General features: G+C 32.8%; 1 protein-coding gene and 1 long non-coding RNA gene across 8 annotated transcripts; one reads left to right on the top strand and one right to left on the bottom strand.

The window, feature by feature from the left end:
- Positions 1-318: 318 nt before the first annotated feature.
- LOC136211106 (uncharacterized) lies at positions 319-4298 on the bottom strand. The gene is made up of 2 exons (XR_010678354.1): positions 4145-4298; positions 319-731 (listed from the first exon to the last, which is right to left on the bottom strand). It is a non-coding gene; the product is annotated as an uncharacterized lncRNA (long non-coding RNA).
- Positions 4299-8848: 4550 nt separating this feature from the next.
- Positions 8849-12225, top strand: LOC136211105 (F-box/LRR-repeat protein At5g02910-like). Of its 7 annotated transcripts, none has more exons than XR_010678351.1 (5): positions 8849-9846; positions 9940-10111; positions 10181-10859; positions 10998-11063; positions 11541-12225. XR_010678351.1 is itself a non-coding variant. In XM_066002644.1 (5 exons), exons 1-4 carry the CDS (start codon positions 8881-8883, stop codon positions 10855-10857), a joined length of 1215 nt encoding a protein of 404 aa, XP_065858716.1. In that variant the 5' UTR covers positions 8849-8880; the 3' UTR covers positions 10858-10859; positions 10998-11172. The 7 variants fall into 7 exon arrangements, 4 of the variants coding, with proteins under 4 accessions (XP_065858716.1, XP_065858714.1, XP_065858713.1 ...); XR_010678352.1 differs by having other exon boundaries at positions 11530-12225; XR_010678353.1 differs by lacking the exon at positions 11541-12225 and having other exon boundaries at positions 10181-10362; positions 10727-10859; positions 10998-11172.
- Positions 12226-23257: the final 11032 nt, after the last annotated feature.

Below are 23257 nucleotides of genomic sequence, written 5' to 3'. Positions count from 1 at the left end.
AACATCTAATAAATAATAATTATTATTAATTTATTCAAAGGGCCCTGCTTACTCTAGTTTAGTAATACCCAATGGTTGCTTGGCCAATAAAATCATATTCTGGGATACCCTGTCGTAACAAATACCCGGTATCCCGTCTCTTATCTCTAGGTACCCTATCGTAACAAATACCCGGTACCTTAACACCCTGTCGTAACAAATACCCGGTGTTTATATTTCACGTGATCACAATATTCATTTTTTTCTCAATTCAGTCGCAACCATTGAATATACTATCCTAGATAAGCTCTTATTCTCATAATTTTACAGTCTTTCATATTATCCAAGTTTATCAAATGTATCATAATAAATATAAAATGTTACAAAACAAATATAAAATTCTAAAACGCTTTAAAATTAAAGTTTCCGTCCACCATATCCTCCTCTCATCAGCTTCACCATTTGGGGGAAACAATGAAATTAACCCAATAGAGAATATCTATATTGCACCGACACAGACACAAAAATAGATAAAAACACGAAAATGGACACAAAAAACTTATTTCTACAATTATAAAATAGTCTCGAAACAACTTTAAACGTATATGAAATTACCTCATTTCCGAACCAAGAGAGAAGATGTGGAAACAGATAGGAACACGGAAACGGATCCAATTTTCTTTGCCGAATCAAGAGAGAAATCATCCTCTTGAGCTTCAGTTTTTTTAATTTCTTCCATTTGTGGTCTGCTTCTGCACCAGTTTAATTGGGTATTTTTAAATCTTCCATTGACATTTTTAACCTCTTTAATCATCATATTTACATATTGTGTAGCCTTTGTTCTTGAGCTAGAGTGAGGGCATTTTTGGTATTGCGTTATGGAATTTGTTTTTAGCTTCGTTGGGTTCTTCTATTGTACAAGAGGGAAAACAGAACATTTCAAAAGAATATGCTAGGTGCCATTGTATCTCTCAACGACGACGTTTCAGCTTATGTTGTTTGTTTTCAAAGAATCTCATTGTATGTTCCAATTGAATTCATATCTCGGGTCGTCAATCGGGTATGGATTTTCCGGAAAAAAAAATTCTTATAGGACGGGGATGGCTGAAATTATAAGGATGTTGTTATTTACCGTCTCCATATTATTTGTTACCACTTTTTATTGGACAATTTTGCTGTTTTCATATATTTTTTTCAAAAAGTTGGTTCTTTCTTCCGATCAAAACTAAAATTATGAAAATAATTGATGTGTGATAACTTGAGAATCCCAAAAATGGATGATTACGAATCGAAAACATTGGACGAGGTACCAATTTCGAAAAATTTATGTTTTTTTTTATTGCATGTGGTTTAAAAAAAGCATGGCCATAGACCAGGAGGTCACTAAACCCGCCTGGCCATAGGCCAGTCTTTCAGCAAAAACGTTTGGCCATTGTCCAGGCGGTTTCAGTGATCGCATCCGATAAAAAACGTAAATTTTTCGAAATTGGTATCTCGTTCAATGTTTTCTACTCGTAATCATCAATTTCCGTGGTTCTCGAGTTGTCAAGCATCAATTATTTTCATAATTTCAGTTTTGATTGGAAAAGTGAATCAATTAACAATTTTTGAAAGAAAAATATGAAAAGGACAAAAATATCAATATGGAGACGGTAAATAGCAATCCACAATTATAACAGAGATCGAAATGATGTATAAAATCTACTTTATTTTATAAAAAAAAAACTCATACCATATACTTCTATTTATAAACTTTTAAACTACATATAATTTGTTTGTAAATTCAACGAACCAAGTAATTTTTTTCTTACTTTACCATCAATTTTAATTGTGTTTGTTCATCACTTCATTTACATCACATTTTTGAAATTATAAAACTTTATGTAAGCTATGACTAACGAATTCTACTAAGTATAGAATTATGCTTTTTCCATGTTGCTGTCAGATATTAATATGAAATAGACCTTTAACTATGGACTTGAGTTTTTAGTTCAAATGGTTCAGTGACATAGTATCAGAGTTAGATTGACTAAGTGGTTCAGAGTTTGATTCATGGCAGCCCCATTTATTAATTAAATTGTAGGACATGGTAATATAACATGTATTGTGCACGCTTCAAGCGCAGTAGGCATACACGTGTATGGGTGTGTTTGATATTAATGTGAAACGAACCTTTAACCATGAGCTTGACCTTTTATTTTAAATGGTTCCACCAATAAAACGAAGCACTTTAAGCCCGAAGCGAGTCAAAGCATTCACTGATCCGTTACGTTCCAAAAAATGTGAGAAGTAATGAAATTCATCAAGGAAGTTCAATCTCGAACATTGAATCCAATTTTGTCCAAGAGTCAAAGGAAAAGCTTCACAACATAAGACGACTCACACTCAAGCCAAGGATTTTTCCAGTCATGGTCCCAGGCAATATGAACGACCATAATCGCAATACACAACTCAACTAAGTGAGCATACGTATCAGAAAGAGGAAACACAAATGTCCCATGAGGAAAACCCGTAGAATTCTTAAAATACTACCAGAACCACAAGAGCCATGAGAACCCAAAGCCGAGTCATCATAATTGACTTTAATCCAGCCAGCATGACGGGGAACCCACCGAACAATCACAATTTTCGGAGCTTTCGCAAGACGACTAGCTAAACCAAGCTCTCTAGGAACATGTCTTTCCTGAATTGTGTTTATCATAGTTCGAGAATTAAAAAAAAATACTTCTCGGATGCTATGGCAGAGGAGCCAAAGCAAAAAGTGAACATAAGGAGGACCGTTATTAAAATGGCTTTATTAAGAAGTCTCGAAATAAGTGAAAAACAAGTGATAACTTTGATAACTTCATTAGCCGGTTAACTATCAGTTTTGAGTTACTTTTCAGGATTGCCCGATCGGACTTGATGACATTTATGATTCTTATCCCTTGCAATAATGCCTCATATTTAGCGAAATTGTTTAAGGCTAGGAAGTTTAATGAGGCAGCGTACTTTAACTTATTTGGTGGTCAGGATGCCAGAGTTTAATGAGGCAGCGTACTTTAACTTATTGGTGAGGTGGTGAAGATCAATGACATTTTTGTTAACAGCAAAGATGATTCTGATGCCGTGTTGGTTGAATCCTTGAGGAGGCTTCAATCAATGGCTCTAAGTTTGGACACACTTGAGGCAACTAAGATTGGAAAGGTTGTCAATGTTCTGCACAAGCATAGATCAAAACAAGTTTGTAAACTTGCACGAACTCTTATAAATGGATGGAAGGTTTCGGTAGATGAATGGTGTAGAACTGGAGCGCTTGAGTCTGTAGATCCATCTGTTGTTAAACAAGATGAAGGACTTTCGGTACCTCTATTAGATGAAGTTGCTGTCCCGATCACAAAAAGGAAACGAGAGGAGCCGTATCAGCAAGCTGAAATTGCCAAAAGACAAAGAACCAAGCCTAATCGAGCATGGACATAAACAGAGGCGGAGCTAAAGCTCAAAGGCCGGAGGGGCTCAACTGGATGAAGATTTTTTTTCTTAATAACGACTTAAGGCTTTGATTCATAATAGTCCATACGCGAAACCACACTTGGGCTTGAAGCGTGACAGCACAGGCTCATATTACCGTATCCTGCAAATAACTCAACAAATGGGGCTGCCAACACACCGGTACAGACTCCCAACACACTTCTAATGAACTGCAACACTCAAATCAAAACAAACCAGATTTTAACCCAGCCAACCAAACAAGACGGAAAGTCTAAACCACAACAAGCAGCACAGAAATCGGCTCCGCCCAGCCAGCAAAACAGCAAAAAAGGTGCAATAATCGAATCAGGAGACCAGCAAAAAACGGCAATAATCGAAACCACAACAAGCATCACAAAAACGGCTCCACACAGCCAGCAAAAAGAGCAAAAACGGCAATAATCGGAAAAGCAACCGGCTAATCCATCAACCAAACTTCAGAGATTAATAATCAGCGATAGACAGAGATTAATAATTAGCAGAAACGATCTCACAATCAGAAAAAATAACCAAATATTCCTTCCGCCCTACTTCTACGATGAAGAAAACAGCAAGAAACGGCAAGATGTAGGGCAAGATCGATTTCATGACTATTCCAGAAAACCATCGATACACAAGACAAAACACGAAAACTCTCAAAGGAATTGAGACTAACCTTCACCGGATCGGAAGGACCCTTTCACTGGCGACGGAGACGCACGACGATGGCCACAACCAGGGTAGCACGGGCGGCGGCGGCGACTTCGCAGGTCACGACTCGAGAGAGACAGGAGAGCTTTGATGTTGTTGCTTATTGTTAATATTAAACAGTTAATTTATCTTTTCTTGAAGGCCGTATTTATTCTTGACATTATTAAAATATTTTTAACAAAGCGTAAAATACTTATAAATATTGAATTTTTTTTAGGGGAAAGTATAAAAATAAACCTTGTGGTTACACCTATTTTCGAACAACAACTATGTGGTTTAAAAGTTTACAAAGTGGTGCTATGTACTTCATTCCGTTAGCAAACACATACCGAATTGACTAACGGTGTTAAAAGTCAAAAGGAAAAAGAGTTAATTTGGTCCTTATATTTATTTATTTTTATAAATTGACCTCCTTATTATATAATTATCACAAACAAACCCAAAAATAAAAAATAAAAATCAAATATACCATCTTCTCCAACTCTCTTTAATTTCTTTTTTTTCTTCTTTCTCTCTTAATTTCTCTCTCTAAAATAAAGTTATCCCCGTCAACACTTTCAAGTGTATATCTCCCCTTCCAGATATTTGACTTCTACCCTTGCTCAAATCCCGTGGAGATCTTCTAGGCGCTGTAAATTTGTTCTTCTCCAGTTTTTTACGAACTGGCAACTTCTCATTAGTCTGACAAGCACTAATACTTTCTGGTTTAGTTGGAGTTAGTTTGCCACGGCTCGCAACATCATCACCATCCTCTTTTTTTGCCTGTTGAGCTGCATCTGCAGCATTGTTGTTCTTGCATGGGCCGGTTGATGTTTCTGGAGATGTCCAATTTTTAGCACCGCTCTCGAGATTCTTAGGTGAGGGGATCTCATTAGTATATACTAACTTGCCGGACTTGAAAGGCAGAGCAGCAGTATCAAGTTCATAAGACCCAACAGGAACACCTTCTCTTTCCTTCCCAGTCAATTTAAATGAGGGAATCTGATGAGAGAACTTGTACAGTTCATTGGGTCGCATAGTAAATGTGAGAATTTCGTCACGTGCATCAAGCTGAAAGATACTGATAAATCCCTTCACCTTCCTAAGCAACCCCAATGCCAACATCCTCAACAAAATCAGTCAAAATCTCCACAATATCAAATTCGTAAGGGGGTCCATGATTACTTGGTTCTGCACTCCACTCCAAGTCCCAATATCAAGTTTGAAGGGGAATATATATATATATATATATATATATATAAATTTTGAAAGTGTTGATGAGGATAACTTTATTTTAGAGAGAGAAATTAAGAGAGAGAAGAGAGAAAGAATGAAAAAAAAAAATTAAAAAGAGTTGATAAGATGGTATATTTGATTTTTATTTTTTATTTTTGGGTTTGTTTGTGATAATTATATAATAAGGGGGTCAATTTATAAAAATAAATAAATATAAGGATCAAATTAACTCTTTTTCCTTTGACTTTTAACACCGTTAGTCAATTTGGTATGTGTTTGCCAGCGGAATGAAGTACATGGCACCACTTTGCAAACTTTTAAACCGCATGGGTGTTGTTCGAAAATGGGTATAACCATAAGGTTTATTTTTATACTTTTCCCTTTTTTTTATATGATTTTCATATAATATAACTGACCCATGAAAATATTTCGAAGCTTATTGGGCCTTTTTGAAGTTTACAATACGAGCCACGGCCCAAATGAAAATAATTGGGAAAATTACACAGAAATTCATGTTTTAAAAATTATTTATAGTTATATCAAGTTGTAATTTTTGATTATGTCAAACTAGTAAAATTAGTACTTTTAATATATTTTAAGGATTAAAATTTATAAATTAAAAGTCTAGAATATATTTTCTAGTGTTTATGATTTATGAATTGGAGTGTAGAATTTTTAAATTATGGTTTAAAATCATAATATATAGAGAATAATGACATATTAAGAATTAAGTTTAGTGATATGACTTAATTGTAATTTTGTATTTAATTATGATATTTATGTATTTGACAATACCCATAAATTTCCCAATTGAATATGATTACCATAAAATGAAGGCCTAATACATGAAGGCCTAATACACAAATAATCTCCTGAACTTGTTCAAATGTTGCAACTGATCCTCTAAACTTTTAATTATAACAATTTACCCCTCAAACTTATCTAATTGTAAAATATAACCCCTCAAACTTGTCCAATTGTAAAATAGAACTCCAAATTGCTGACATGGACTGCAATTGAAGAAACACGTGAAATACAAAAGCCGCAACGCTCATGGAATGTGATGATAAGATCTTTGGACAAAAAAAAATCAGTATTTAAGTAACCAAATCCCAAATTCTTCAACTTATTCTTCAACCTAACGATCTTCTTTTTGTTATTTCTATTCGTTTTTTAGTTATTTCTTGATTCAAAGCTTTGGGATATTATGGGGGTGAAAATGTGTTTATGTGGAGAAATAGCAACATTTGGACAAGTTTAAGGAGTAAGTTGTTACAATTGAAAGTTGGGGAGAACAATTGCAACATTTAGACAAGTTGATGGATTATTTGTGATCAGGCCTAAAAGAAGCATGTAATTTATGTAAAACATTAATCACCAAATCAGCAAAAAAAAAAAAAATTTATGATATTTAGATATGATGGAAGTTTTTTTTTTTTTTAAGAAAGGCTTATAATTTCATTAGATAAAACATGAAGAAGTATAACAAGGAAAATGTAAGGAAAAAAACGTCACATGATTACAGGCTAAAGCAAATACAATATTCACGAAGGGATGGAAATGACTACAAATAGTAAAAAGAGTCTATAAAAGGCACAAAAAACACAAAACAACAATATATTTCTCGTTAATACAAGTATGTAGAAAGACATCTGCAATCCAAACTTCATCCTTTAGACCATTCCGAACATTCGGATATGAGTCATTTTGTTGTTGCAACCACGTAGATTTATTGATCTACGGACAAGATAAACCATTTCCGCTATTGCTAAATCCGAAAAAAAAACATAAATGACAGAATAATGGAGAGCATATACAATCAGAAAGATAAAGAGTTCTGATGAAATATATGAACACGGACTAAAAAAGCAATAAAAAAATTATAGAAATCTAACCAATGTGAGGAGGAAAAAGGAAGATCCTTCGTCCTCCTCAAAGTAGATCAACAAAATAGAAAGATTGACAGAAAAAAGGGAAGAGAATGGACGAAGAAAAGGATTATGAGTTTTTTTTGGTTTCCTGCAGAGAGGATTTGAGCAGTTTTTTCGGCAGTTTTTAATTTAATAAATATAACTTAATTAATTCTTGACTCGACTAAAAAACTAAATAAAAATCAATTTAGTCATATAGTTATTGAGAAGACTAAATTTATCAACATATATAAAATAGTGCAATTTTAAAGCTAAGAAATGATGGAGAGTGCAAATTCAAGCCTTATTAATGAAAAGTGAGTTTTTTTTAATGTGCAATTCCATATTCTGCATACCCTCCAACCTCTAGATTCTAACCATCCAATAGCGCTTAAAATTACACATTTTCTGTTAATTAATTAAAAAAACTAATCTTTCATTAATAGGGTTATCTGTCGTTAATGATATTTGAAATTGCACAGTCTAGCAAAACAGTATGTTTAAAGTTGTATTATTTTGTATAGAAGCTAAATACGATCTCCACGAATAACCCTATAACTGATTTTGTAAATTATCTCTATTAATTTTGAAAGACAAGTTGTTAAATAAATTTTAGAGCCCCGTATTAAACTGTTGTTGTTAGGAGGCAATGGTTGAAAAGAAGAAGAAGAGACAATGTACAAACAGGTAGTAGCAATTCAAGTTTCATCATTTAGGTCCTTCCAGATATTCGAATCTGAATTCCTTTTTCCGCAATTACGTAGATTTCCCTATTAATTTTTCAAATCTGAATTTCTATGTAAATTTCCCTTCCAAATATTTTCACTTAAGCCTTTTATATGTTTCATAATAAAACAAGTAAAAATACAGTGTAATATATCATGCGTCCTTTGAATTTGTCCAATGACGGATTCAGGATTTATTAATAGGGTGTTTTTTATTGTCTCTTGTGATTTATGAATGTTAAATTAATATTTTTTTTAGAGTTTTTACCTAAAAAATTAAAGTCCCATGCATAGTTTACATAGAATTTATAGCATTTTCCCTCAACCAGTGGGGGTTCAAGCCCCCCTCTCGACTCGTCTTTGAATTTATCCTAAAATACCAACTAACACCCGACGACATCTGAGCTTTGAATTTTGGGTTAGACTATGCTTACTTTGTTTTTAACAAAGTAAACCTTACTTTGTTTTTACCATCATTGGATGAACTTACTTTGTTAAAGTCCACCATCATCCAATGGTGGAAAAAACAAAGTAAGCTTTATTTTGTCAAAAACAAAGTAATCATAGAAGGCACAATTTTCTTTAAAGTATACATTTAATTTTTCAAAATTATGTAACTGAATAAGGAGAGATTTTAAAAAGGTTGAAATGTGTATATTTTAAACAGATTTAAAGGACTAATAGAACATTTTAAGAAAGTTGAAGGTATCAGTAGAATATTTTTAAAGTTCAGGTGTCAGCTGACATTTTTGTACAAGTTCAGGAACGCATTTAAGCCTAAAAAAACATTTTCGATTTCAATATTTAGGTACTATTTTATTGCCCTAGTCTCAGCTTTTCACTGCTTGATTATGGCGGGAACTGCTTCAGCTTCCATGGTGGAAAGCGACGGAAGCTGCGAATCAGAAAATGGAAATAAAAGATTCAATTCCGGCGAGGAAGAAGACCGTTTAAGTGCCTTACCAGATTTCCTGATTCACCACATCCTCTCCTTCCTGCCAGCAACCGATTTAGTTAAGACTTTGATTTTATCCAAATGGTGGAAGTATCAATGGACTCATGTTCCTGTTCTCAAATTCGTTCCCAATCATGGTATGTCTCCCGATCAATTTTCCAATTTCATTGACAAAACCCTACTTCTCCATGATTGCTCCAATATCGACAAGTTCGTCATCAATTTAAAATGTTTTCCTTCGGATCCCTTATGCTGTGACGAATTTATTAACTTGGATTTGTGGATCCGTTATGCTGTGACGAAAGATGTGAAGGAGCTCATTGTGCATTTCAATGACCCCAGAGACCCCTACTCGTTGCCGGAATTTCTTTTCAACAATTTTTCATTGGTTAAATTGAAGTTATCTATTTGTTGTTTTGCGCCGTTGGAGAAAGTGAATTGGGGATCTATCAAGAGTTTGCGTTTACATGGTTGTCCAGTGGAAAATGGAGGGATTGAGATTATTTTATCTGGTACTCCTATGCTTGAATACTTGGAATTACACACCTGTGATTTGTTTCAAGGGGTTGTTATTGCCTCTAAAAGTGTGAAAACCCTTATTTTGGATTCAGTTGACTACATATTTGGTAGCATTGAAATTTCATGTCCCAATGTTGAGAGATTGAGAATTTCAGGTGTAATGATGTTTACATCTCTTAAATTAATGAATTTGCCGTCTTCTGTTTATGCTACTTTAGATTTTTTCTTCGAGACAGACGAATTCGAAGACTGCATGGGTCATGACTGCATAAATTTTGTTCATCAGACTATTCTGCAGGTTCAACATGTTCAGAAGTTAGAAATTGGGCGTTGGTTGATGGAGGTAAGTTTAATATTAGAAATTCAGTCTCATTGAAATTTGAATGATTATATATAATCGTTTGTTTGTGAATATTCATTGCCATTATGTTTGAAGATTCTATCATCCTCCAAGGATGATGGAGATTGCATAGGTGGCTTGCCAGATTCTGTTATTCACCGGATCATTTCATTTTTGCCATCAACAAAAGATGTTTTTGAGAGTGACCTTTACAAGATGTGGCAGCATGATTGGATTGATGTCCCAATCCTAAACTTTGTTTCAAACGGTATGTCTGTCGGATAACTCATCAATTTGATTAACAATATACTAATTCTCTGTTATTGCTTGAATACAGAGAAATTTGTAATCGACTCCAAAGATATCCCTTTGGCGTACCTGGATCCTAGATTGTCTTTGTGGCTTCGTTTTGCTGCCAAAAAAGATGTAAAGGAGCTCATTTTGGATTGTGATGGGGTTAAACTGGATTTTGATCCCGAGTATCCATTGCCGCAGTTTCTTTTCAACAATTCTTCATTGGTAAAAATGAAGATATGTGCTTGTGATTTTATGCCGAATATGAAAGTAAATTGGGAATCTCTTAAGAGCTTGCATTTAGAACATTCTGAGTTAGGTGATCAAGCGATTGAGAATGTTCTAGCTGGTAGTCCTTTGCTTGAATGCTTAGAATTACGCTGTTGTGGCATTCAAGGGGCGCTTGTTATTGCTTCTAATCATTTGAAAACATTTGTTTTACACGATTTTGGCAAGAATTGTCATCACCTAGAAATTTCATGTCCTAATCTTGAGAGCTTGATAATGCGGGGAAACGTGGGTTCTACAAGTATTAAATTGATGAACTTGCCTTCTTCACTTCATGCTACTTTGGATTTGTACGTCGCAGAATCAGATGAAACAACTCCTGATGATCGCATGAATTTGGTTGAGGAGACCATGAAGCAGATTATGCATGTTGAGAAGCTAGAAATCGAGTTGAGCAGGTTCAGTAGCTTGAAATCCGATATTGGTTCTTGAAGGTAACTGCTTGAGAAATTTTTATTACATCTTTATTTGCATTCCTCAAGGTCAGTTTTAACAATGTGCTATTATTTTACAGCTCAATATTAGAATTCAATTTCATTACAAGTAAGTTAAGTGTTAATTCCTTGTAACAGATAAATACCAGAGTTGGAAAAGATGGGTATACTTGAAGCTCCTGGCTGCTGGATCGGAAGGAAATGGTATTTTCTCCACATTAAATGATTTAATCTTTTGAACTAATTTTGGTGTGTCATTGAACGGTTTGAACTGAAAATTTAAGCTGATAGTTAAAGCCAATTCATATTAATATCTGACATGTGCAAGACTTAATTGCCAGACTTAATCTTACCCACTTTGCTCTCATTTTGGTTCCAATGCTGAAGATAGTAATTAGGGGTCTGTATTCTTTGGGTATAACTGAACTGACGAACCAAATGGATTAAATTTGGTTTTTCGGTAACGTTTTCTATGGATTCGGTTCTGAATTGGTTATAAGTTAAAGCCTTTTTTTGTATGTCTTTTTGGTATGGAAAAGAGAATGTAAAAAGAAAACCTGCACCGAACCATAATATATATATATATTCTTTCTAAAAGTAAGAAGCGCGAAACTTTACTTTGAGAAAGAAGGGCCTTCTATTAGAATATTTGTAATACAAGACACGTTAGCTTATCTGCAGTCATAGGGGGGTTCAGAAAGGATCTGCTCGTAGATAGAGACTGAAACCTGGACGGGGCTAGGGGCGGATGTAGCCAAGTGGATCAAGGCAGTGGATTGTGAATCCACCACGCGCGGGTTCAATCCCCGTCATTCGCCCATCAATAAATGGACCATTTGTTATGGAGACACAAGACCAACCTAGAATTTTTTTTCTGCTATATATATATATATATATATATATATATATATACATGTTTGATTTTACAAGGGGCTTTTTTGGTGAAATAATAATCTAAAATAAGTATATTGTGAAAGTATTTTATGTTTTCTTTGTTGTTGAGGTAAATTGATGAGAAATATAATAATGATTTTTATTTTTTTTCTATTTTTAACTAAATTGTGGTTTTTTTCGTTATAATTGTGTTTTATATGCTATTCGGTTTGGTGTCGCTATCAATTATTTGATATTTGATTTGGTTCGATTAGGTCCAGTTTAAATTGATACACACTCTAATAGTAAATCTCTAGTTTCTTTATTTGATGGTTGCGAGCTTCTGTTCATTCCATAATTGGCTAACCATTTAGTCAAACTACCGAATTGAAGATTCAGTTCGTTTTTTCAGTAACATTTTTTTAAGAATTCAGTTGTGAATTGGTTATAATTTTAAGTGTTTATTTTTGTACTTTTGTTTGGTATGGAAAAAAATGTAAAAACATGTACCGAACCGTAATATATATTATGCATTTATATATATATGCCTACATATTTGATTTTAAAAGTGTTTTTTTTGTTGAAATGATAATCTAAAATATGTATATTGTGAGAGTATTTTAAGTTTTAGTTGTTGTGGCAAATTAATTGAGGAAATATAGTGATTTTTATTTGTTGTTTTTATTTTTAACTAAATTGGGGGTTTTTTTTCCGGTTATAATTGTGTTTTATATGCTATTCGGTTTGGCGTCGCTATAAATTATTTGATATTTGATTTGGTTCGATTAGGTCCAGTTTAAATTGATACACACTCTAATAGTAAATCTCTAGTTTCTTTATTTGATGGTTGCGAGCTTATGGTCATTGCATAATCGGCTAACCATTTAGTCAAACTGCCGAATTGAAGATTCAGTTCGGCTTTTCAGTAACGTTTTTTTTAAGAATTCGGTTGTGAATTGGTTATAATTTTAAGTGTTTATTTTTGTACTTTTGTTTGGTATGGAAAAAAATGTAAAAACATGTACCGAACCGTAATATATATTATGCATTTATATAATATATATGCCTACATATTTGAATTTAAAAGTGTTCTTTTTTTTGTTGAAATGATAATCTAAAAATATGTATATTGTGAGTATTTTAAGTTTTATTTGTTGTTGTGGCAAATTAATTGAGGAAATATAGTGATTTTTATTTGTTGTTTTTATTTTTAACTAAATTGGGGTTTTTTTCGGTTGTAATTGTGTTTTATATGCTATTCGGTTTGGTGTCGCTGTTAATTATTTGATATTTGATTTGGTTCGGTTTAAATTGATACACACTCTCCGAATTGAAGATTCATTTCGGTTTTTCAGTAAGGTTTTTTTTTTTAGGAATTCGGTTCTGAATTGGTTGTAATTTTAAATGTTTATTTTTTGTAGTTATGTTTGGTACAGGAAAAAAATGTAAAAGCTTGTACCGAACCGTAATATATATTATGCATTTATATTTATATGCCTACATATATTTTATTTTAGATTTTTTTTTTTTGTGTTGAAATGATAATCTAAAATATGTATGTTGTGAAAGTATTTTAAGTTTTATTTGTTGTTGTGGCAAATTAATTCAGGAAAGATAGTGATCTTTATTTGTTGCTTTTATTTTAACTAAATTCAGGTTTTTTCGTTTATAATTGTGTTTTATATGCTATTCGGTTGAGTGTTGGTGTTAATTATCTGATATTTGATTTTTTTGTTCGATTCGGCTCTGTTTAAACCAATACACACTCTAATAATAAATCTATTGCTTAGATGGTTGTTTATATTCAACGGCTAACCATTTAGCTCATCATTTAGTCGAACTACCGAACTGAATGGATTCAATTCTGTTTCTCGGTAAGGTGTTTTAAGTATCTGGTTCTGAATTGGTTATAATTTTAAGTGTTTATTTTTGTACTTCTGTTTGGTATGAAAGTAAAAACGATGTTGTAAAAATTGGTCGGGTCAGCGACTAATCGGCCGATATATCTGTGATATTTACAACATCGATCCGATTATGTATAAATGGCCGGCATAAGTCAGGAGTCCAATTTTTTTTCCGCCTAGACGGTTCAAATCGGTCAAGTCGGTAAAATCGGTAATATTTATATTTTTCTATTATATAATATTTATTATTATTTTTTTAGATAATATAATTTATATTTTAAATGTGTTCATATAATATTTATTTTATATAAATTTAAAAAATAAAAAAATACAAATCTGATTAATCCCGGATTAATCTTCGAGGGTCTTGTCCGTCCAACTAGCGCCTAGCGACTTTTATAACATTGTAAAAACCCGTATCAAATTGTAATATATATTATGCATTTATATGTATATGCCTACTGCATATTTGATTTTATAAGTTTATTGTTTGTTGAAATAATAATCCAAAATAGGTATATTTCGAAAGTATTTTAAGTTTTCTTTGTTGTTGAAGTAGACTAATTGAGAAAATATAATGATTTTTATTTATTGCTTCTATTTTAATTAAATTCGGGGTTTTCTGTTATAATTGTGTTTTACATACTATTCAGTTTGATGTTAATATTAATTATTTGATAAATTGGAAGTTTTTTTTTGTTCGATTTGGTTTATAGTAAATATCTAGCTTCTTTTCTTGATGACCGTTCGTTAGATAATTGTTAACCCATTTAGCTCGTGATTTGGTTAAGGCTTACAGGTTGGTTTGAAGTCTGGTTTGTATGATTGGTTGTTTGTTCAACTGTTAACTAATAATTATTGTTTGATGTTGTAATTAACTGTTTAATGTTGTTATCAGCTGATTAATTATTAGCATTTAGTAAAATTATGATTCACCTAGTTAAATGTTTAATATAAATATGTTTTAAAATAATCAATCAATAAGTAAAAATTGTAATACATAAATTAATAAAAATACTTTAAAAAAAAAAAAAATTAATAAAAATAATAATTTATTTGATGGAGTAAAACTTTGCTCTTTCTCTAATAGTATTATAGAGGTAGAGGTAAAAATAATGTTAGCACGTTATTAGGGTAAATTACACCTATGGCCACTGAATTTTACCAATTTTCACATTATGAATTGAATTTCATTTCTTCCTGGTATGGTCATTGAACTTTACATTTTTTAATACCGGTGGCTACTCAACACTTCAAAACGACCGTTGACGGCTAAAAATAAAAATTCAAAGCGTTAATAATATTCTAAGAAACTTTAATTCTTGAAAATTTTCATTTTGAGGTCATTTAGGTGTTGTTTGATTAGGAGAGAGAAAGTGAATTTTTAGAGAGTGAAAGCTCCAAAAAATCTGATTATGGAAAATAAAAAATGTGGTACCGTGGTAAATATCGTTCTGAACAACTTTAATTCTTGAATATTTTCATTTTGAGGTCGTTAATGGTCATTTTGAGAAGGTAGTTAAAATTGAGTGGCCACCGGTGTTAAAAAGTGTAAATTTCAGTAGCTATACCGGGAAGAAATGAAGTTTAGTGGCCATAATGTGAAAATAGGTAAAGTTCAGTGGCCATGAGTGTAATTTACCCCACTGTGTTATTTATTGTGGAATTTTTTTGTGACGTAGTTGCCATATGACATCTCCGACGAGTTCAGTCAAAAGTAGACTTGTCCATGGGCCGGACTAGGTCGGGCTCGGGCCGGGCCAGTCGGGTTTTTAAGTAAAAATGCTCAGTCCAAGCCCAGCCCAGCCCACAATTAATTTAGGCGGGCTCGGGCCGGGCTGGGCTCGGGCTTAAAAATCAAATCCCGAGCCCAACCCATATAAGCCCACCTAAATATATATATATATATAATTGTTAATTATAAAAAAATAAATATTATACTTAAAAATAAATATTTAATATATAAATATATATTTATTAATTAATATTAATATTTAATATATAAATTTCTCTTTTTATTAATCCCAAGCCCGCCCAAAAAATAGGCGGGCTTTGGCGGGCCTGGGCCGGACTTGGCCGATGAACAATTTTTATTGTCCAAGTCCGGTCCAAGGGACACGGGCCTGGACGGGCCGGGCGGGTACCCGGGCCCGTGGACAGGTCTAGTCAAAAGGACTACACATGAAACCTTATTCGAAGTTTGATGGGTTTTGCAATAAGAATTGAAGTTTTATTGTATTTTTCTTCCATTTATAATAATTGAAGTGTAATTAACCCGGGGTAAATTACATCCATGGCTACTGAACTTTACTTATTTTAATATTGTAGCCACTGAACTTTAATTCTTAACAGTATGACCACTGAACTTTATTCTTTTTAATACCGGTGGCCATTGAACTTTAACTAATTCCTCAAAATGATCGGTAACAATCTCAAAATGAAAATATTCAAGAATTAAAGTTGTTCAGAGCGACCTCCACCATGAAGCCATATTTTTTATTTTCCAAAAATCACATTTTTTAGAGCTCTTTCTGCATAAATTCACACTTTCTCTCCAAATAAAAAAACACATATGACCTTAAAACGAAATTTTTTAAGAATTAAAGTTCCTTAAAATATCATTAACTTTTGGAATTTTTTATTTTGAGACCGTCAACGGTCGTTTTGAGACATTGAGTGGTCACCGGTGTTAAAAAATGTAATATTCAATGGTCATACCGTTAAGAATTGAAGTTCAGTAACCACAATATTAAATGGATAAAATTCAGTGGCCATGGATGTAATTTACCCAATTAACCCGAATTTTTTGGATGGTTATACAGGAATAGCTGAACTACTGACTTGTTTAAAAAAGGCAAAAGGCAGCTTGATCCTCCTGATCTTTCATTATTTGGTGTATTAAGCCCTCGATCTTTAATTTAGACACATTGAGCTCCTGATCTTTTATTGTTTGGTGCATTAAGCCTTCGATTTTTCATTTAGACACATTGAGCCCTTGATCTTTTATATATGGGTGTATTAGGACCTTCCATAAATCAATTCACATATGAGTGTATTAAGAGCCTGTTTGGTTCAACTAGAAGTGTTCAATGATCGGTTCGGTCTGAAAACCGAACCGAACTGAAACAACCGAATGCCGAATAACACCTAAAATAAAAATGAACCTAACCGATTTATATTAACAAACCGAACCGAACCGAACCAATTATTTTGGTTCGGTTCAATTTGGTATTCGGTTTCATCATTTATAAAATAAATTATTAATTAATTATTAGTTTATATTATATTTAAAATATGTACATTAAAATTTCATGATCCTAAACTTAAATAACCACCCGTACTACTAACTAAATTCATGAATATTATTAAACATTTAAAGGCAATTACATACAATATGTTTTTTAAAGTAATTACTTACAGTACATCAATTAATACGTTACAATTATGGTAAATTGATAATATCCTATTATAATTGATAATAGATAGCTTTTTTTTTTTAAAGGGTTAATAGATAGCTAAATTAATGATGAATTGATAATTGATAACTAAACTAATAAGATAATTAATATTGTAATATTATCATAAAATATTAATTGTTTTAGTACAACAACATAATTGAACAGTTGTTTACCTTAGAAATCTTAATAATCAGATAATTACTTCAAAAAAATAATCAGATAATTAATATAGCTAATAATGATTACTAAATTTAATGAATCTTAAATTCGGTCGGTTTGATTAATTCGGTTATTTTATCATAAAAACCGAACTGGCCGATATTACCGATATAATATTTAAGACCGAAACCAAATCTAATAGACCGAAAAACCAAATCGAAAAACTAAAATTCATCGGTTCGGTTGGTTATTTCGGTCCGGTTTGGTTTTTGAACACCCTCAGGTTCAACTGTTAACTAATAGATGTTGTTGTTGTTGTTAGCTGTTTGCGGTTGTAGTAAACTGTTTGTTGTTGCTGTAATGTCTAGAGAAAATCGGTTAGGTTCGTTTTTATTTTAGGTGTTATTCGGTTATTTCGATTCGGTTCGGTTCGGTTTTCAAACCGAACCGATCGTTGAACACTCCTAGTTGAACCAAATAAGCCCTTAATACACCCATATATGAATTGATTTATGGAAAGGCCTAATACACCCATATATAAAAGATCAATGGCTCAATGTATTTAAATGAAAAATCGATGGCTTAATACACCAAATAATGAAAGATCAGGGGCTCAATGTGTCTAAATGAAAGATCAAGAGCTTAATACACCAAACAATGAAAGATCAGGGGTCTCGGGATGCTTTTTGCCTTTAAAAAAAACTATACTATTAATCATAATAAAACGAAGTAATACTGATGAATGTAATATGTAAAAAAAAAACTCTTCTCTCTCTCTCCAAACAAAATTCTCTAACTGCTCCTTCCTCTTCTCTTCCATTTTCATCAATTCTTCACCAATTTCATCCATTAATCTTTCTATTGATTGAATTTTTCTTCCTTTTCAAATTGTAGTCTTCTATTTAAGGAGGAAGAAGGAAGATTGTCTTCCTTTTTCCTCCTTGCACCGTTCTGTTGTTTTATTTTTTTTCTTCTTTGTTCAATAAATTATAGTTGAATTGCATATATTTCACCAAATCCCTTATTCCGTTTGAATTGCATCTGTTGTTTGTTATCTTTTCATTGATAACTTTTTTCTGTTTTAGCAAGAGCAGAAATGGTAGATCTTATACGTAGATCACTACATCTGCGTGATTGCAAAAGAAAAGATTTAGATCCGAAGATTCAGAAGAGTTTAAATGCTGAAGATGGGAATACATGTGTTTTTCTGCAAATTGGGTATTTGAAGAAGTATATATTTCATCTAGTGTTTGTTTTATTTGTACCTTTAATGATTTATTTTGCTCATTGTAGTCGTTTTTTTACCTTTATGGATTTTGTAATAGCATAGCCTGTACTTATGTAAGGTTTTATTCCTTACTTTTCTTGTTGTACTCATATTTTCGTATCTATAAAATGATGTATGCATTTCTATCAAAAAAAAAAAGAAAAAGAAGAGTATAATATGTAAAAGTTGGTGAATATTTTAAAATTTATAAAATGATTTCAATTAAAAAAAAAATAAATAAGGGGTAAGGTGCAAAAATATCTTTAACATTGATAATTAGGAACAATTTTACCACTAATGTCTAAAATGATGTAATTTTACTCATAATATTGGCAGTTAAAAACAATTTTATCTCTAACATTGGTAAGTTGTGTCAATTTCAGATTCATTATAAAATATAGATGTTTGGCTACTTATTCTGCACCAGATACATATCGGTTCTAAAAAAAGTTTTCACATTTTTTTTTATGATTTAGTAATGGAATTGGAGATTAATATTTTTAAATTCGATGAAATATTTAAATTTTTTGTCCCACTCGTACAAAATACAGTATAATTTTTTTTAATTTTAAATTTTATTCTTTTTCATGTATATCCATGTGTTTGCGGTATATTACTAATGAGTAATAAAATAACGCACGTCGAAAGCGTACATGATAAAATTTGTCACTGACAGTTTGATAATTATTTTTTAAATTGACCTAATTTAACGTTAAGGATAAAATTGTTCTTGACTGTCAATATTAAAAGTAAAAATGCACCATTTTAGATGTTAGGGGTATTTTTGTACCCTATCCTAATAAATAATTATGAAACTTTAACTTATTGAATTATTATTATTATTATTATTTTATTTTATAGAAAGACTTATTAAATAACTTCAAATTAGCTTAGGAAGCTAACCTTCACAAGATCATCTGAAAGTACGTTAGGGCTAGTTTGTGGGTTTTTTTGTTTGTTTTTTCTTTCCCTTTCCTAAAAAAAAATTAAATAACTTCAAATTAACTAGACTAGTAATACTAATTAATTGCTTTTGTAAAGACTAACATTAATTAAAGACAAACATACAACAACAATGATCCATACTCATGACCACTCAATATACATGACACAACACTAATTTAATAAACTTCATTTTATTAAGCTATCCAAGTGGTTAATTCTAGGGTCAAATACATGAATATCATAATTAAGTACAAAATTACAATTAAGTCATATCAAATTTAATTCTTAATATGTCATTATTCTCTATATATTATGATTTTAAACCATAGTTTAAAAATTCTAGACTCCAATTCATAAATCATAAACCCTAAAAAATATATTCTAGACTTATAATTTGTAAATTATAATCCTTAAAATATATTAAAAGTACTGATTTTACTAGTTTGACATAATCCAAAATTATGACTTGAATAGTTGTAAATAGTTATTAAAATATGAATTTCTGTGTAAATTTCCCTTAATTCTATAACCACTTAATCATAATGGATCCATCAATTACAAAAGATCCACCAATTAATTAAACTTATCATATTATTTTAAAAATAATATATATATATATATATATATATATATAATCAAAAGCTCAATAAACATTGAGTGGTTGATAAGTGCTCAATATATTAAACTCACTCCAATGTGAGAGAGTTTAATAAATGAGTATAATGGGTGGTTCATTATGCTCCATTGGAGATGCTTTAAGGTTTCTGGAAAAAAAAACCATAATTAAAGGGTCCAATCAAAATTGATTTTGGATTGAATTAATCCTACTATATATCTAGGGGATTAATCAATAAAGAATCAATTGATCCGGACCCAAATATGTAAATACACACGTTTAGGGTTTTTCGGGTGCTTTTATTTTATTTTTTCTGGTATATATTTTTTTTGGTCAAATGGAGGGCTATAAACCCAGAAAATAGAAAACTAGGACCGAACGATCCGTCCCACAATAATAAGAAAAAAGAACATCCTGGATGCCTGCAGGAGGCTTGATGCACCCCGAGCTGTCGCTCGAAAGCTCACTAAGGGATAAGTGTACCACGTCATTATCAAGTAATAAAATCTGAACAAGTCCAGGTATCGAATCCACAGGATTTATACTACAAGTTTACTAGGCTTCTAATGTTATCTAGGCTAAGGGAGGGTTTAGATTGAGTTTTATCTAAGTTAAACCTACTCCTAAGTGATCTTAAGCAAGGTAATTTAACCTGGAAGTGAGTGGAATAATACGATAATACTAATTCCAACCTAATTTAACACTTAATTGCCAATCTAATCTGAGTTGCTTAGGCCTAAGGCGATTGAACCTACTTATCCTTGTAGGGTTTCTAGTTCGTTATTCCATTGTCAGGCCAAAACTAGCTCTTTGGTTCAGCAATTTAGGTTTTACCAACTATAAGGTTGTCAATCTTATTGGTTCTTCGATTAGGGTTAATCAAATTCGACTCGCAATATGAACCTAGATGATATTTGGATTATTGAATGATTTAAACCAATTAGGTAAGCATAAACAGAAAGGAAAGAACAATCAATGGAGAACTTAATACTGAAAATTAGATTAAAGATGAAAAGAAGTTATTGTCACGAGGTTACAATCAACCTAGGATTCATAGGAAAGATCTAAAGCAAATAGGAAATAAAAGAGAATAAAAATCCCTTTCAGGGAACCTGTCGACCAATCAGTCGTCTTTCTAGGATTGAAGGATGAACAACTTTGACGAATCCCTAGAGCTCAGAGGAGTTCTTCAATGGCAGGCGGGGGAAGGAGGTAGGATTCTCAAGGTAGGGGATAGGCTAATTTACACAAGTCAAAGATACTAATTTACATAATAGAGGGTCTTATTTATAGATACACATGACCTAATTCTAATTCTAATTTTTTTTTTTTTTGATGCAAGTAGGAAAGGCGGAGGCCAACGGAGGTGTCGTGGGGCCGGGAATCAGCTAAAAAGCTGATTCTACAGGCCAGGGCCAGTTCGTCGAGCTGGCCTACAAAGGCCAACTTGGTGGGTTGTTTTGCCCAGCTCGCCGAACGACTCCCGGGGTCCACAAGATACGATTTTCTACCGTCTTTGATCACGTTCAACCTGCACACACACATCAAACTCCAAAAATCATTAGTTGACCCACCAGTCTTTAGATTCAAGTAAAAACTCCTTTTGGTGTGACTTTTGGTGGATCAATTAGCCGAAAGAAATAAGGTGAAGTTCAAGTGTGTGCTATTTTGGCGATATTTTGCCTGAAAACAGTCAGAAATGGCTAATAACTATAAAAAGTAATAAAGCGAGTGCGAAAACTAAATAATAGATACAAATGCATAAAAGTGTGAGAAACGCTCGCTTATTTGCCAAAAACTAATTAAAACTACCCTAAAAACTGTACCTAAAGATAGAGATTTTTGACCTCTATTAAACCTCCTTACACTTAAAACTTTACTTGTCCCTAAGTAAACTAAAAAATAAACCCGCAATTAATGGCCAAGCTAGAAAACCTCCTAGTTTGACTAGATGTCTGACACAATTTCAAGCATCTGTAATTACATGCATTTGGAAGAGGACACAATATCCAAAAGCCACAGTTCAATTATCACAAGTCATATTTTTAAGAAAAGGACACATGTTCAATTAAATGAGCTTAAAGGCTTCATTATTTGCAAGCCTGGCTAACATCTCCTTTAGAATGGTTAACACTTCATCTTGGGAGCTCGAAGGTTGTGCAGGGGCTTGAGCTTGCTGCTGGTACGGGGGCATGCCAAGCCCTCGTTCCTTGTGTTTATTAACAAACCCACTAGAAGGCCTCAACATGTTTTGGTTAGAATTACCATATGACAAGTTTGGGTGTTGAGGTCTCCTCCAATTGTTATTATATGAGTTATATTTATTGGGGTTTTGTTTGTATCTTTGTTGTCCCCAACATAGTTCAAGTTCTCTATACAATCTCTGATGAAGGGATTGCTGGCTTGGCAATATTTTCCGTGGTGGTCACCGCCACAGTGCGCACAGAAGGGTGGTGGTGCAGGCTGATTCAGACTTATTTTAGCCATTATAACGTCCATTTTCTTGCTCAATTCAGCTATAGAAGGGTTCACTTCTTGATTATCCATGAAAAACACACGTTGCCTTCATGGACCGATAAGTTTCTCATCTTGCCACTGCACACTCTTCCTAGCCAGCTCATTAATCATTTCATATGTCGCATTGGCTGACTTCCTAAACAAATCTCCACCTGTAGCGGAGTCTACAATAGCTCGGTTTGTAAGAGTCAAACCATAGTAAAATATGATTACCAATGTGTGCTTAGGAATATCATGATGTGGGCACATGCAGAGCATCTTCCTAAATCGGGTCCTTGATATGTGGAGTGTATCGTGCTCGAGCTGGTGGATAAAGTAATTTCACTCCTCAACATCATTGTCTTGGAAGGTGGGAAGTAGTAAGTTAAGAGCTCATTCTCCAAACCCGGCCATATGGTGATAGACTCGGGCTCTAATGATCTCAACCACTCTAAAGATTGCCCCGTCAATAAGAAGGGGAACAACTTCAACCAAACAACATCTTGAGGGACTCCGTTCATCTTTGAAGTGCCAACACACATCAAAAATCTATCCATATGGTCATTTGGGTTCTCTTCCACCTCACCTCCAAACAGACCGATTTATTGGATCAACTGAATCATCTCCGACTTGATTTCATAGGAATTAGCTGGAATATTAGGAACTACAATCCCAGCCAA

The sequence above is a fragment of the Euphorbia lathyris genome, chromosome 1 (assembly GCF_963576675.1).
Source record: "Euphorbia lathyris chromosome 1, ddEupLath1.1, whole genome shotgun sequence".
Taxonomy (NCBI): Eukaryota; Viridiplantae; Streptophyta; class Magnoliopsida; order Malpighiales; family Euphorbiaceae; genus Euphorbia; species Euphorbia lathyris.
The sequence above is the reverse complement of the archived record's forward strand: the minus strand, read 5'-3'. Positions and strand labels throughout refer to the sequence as shown.

Excerpts from the sequence above, each read along its gene's own strand:
- LOC136211105 (XM_066002641.1), top strand. The coding sequence starts at position 8,881 with ATGGCGGGAACTGCTTCAGCTTCCATGGTGGAAAGCGACGGAAGCTGC. Across the intron at positions 9,847-9,939 it reads TTGGGCGTTGGTTGATGGAG|ATTCTATCATCCTCCAAGGA; the intron begins GTAAGTTTAATA and ends TTATGTTTGAAG. Across the intron at positions 10,112-10,180 it reads CCTAAACTTTGTTTCAAACG|AGAAATTTGTAATCGACTCC; the intron begins GTATGTCTGTCG and ends GCTTGAATACAG.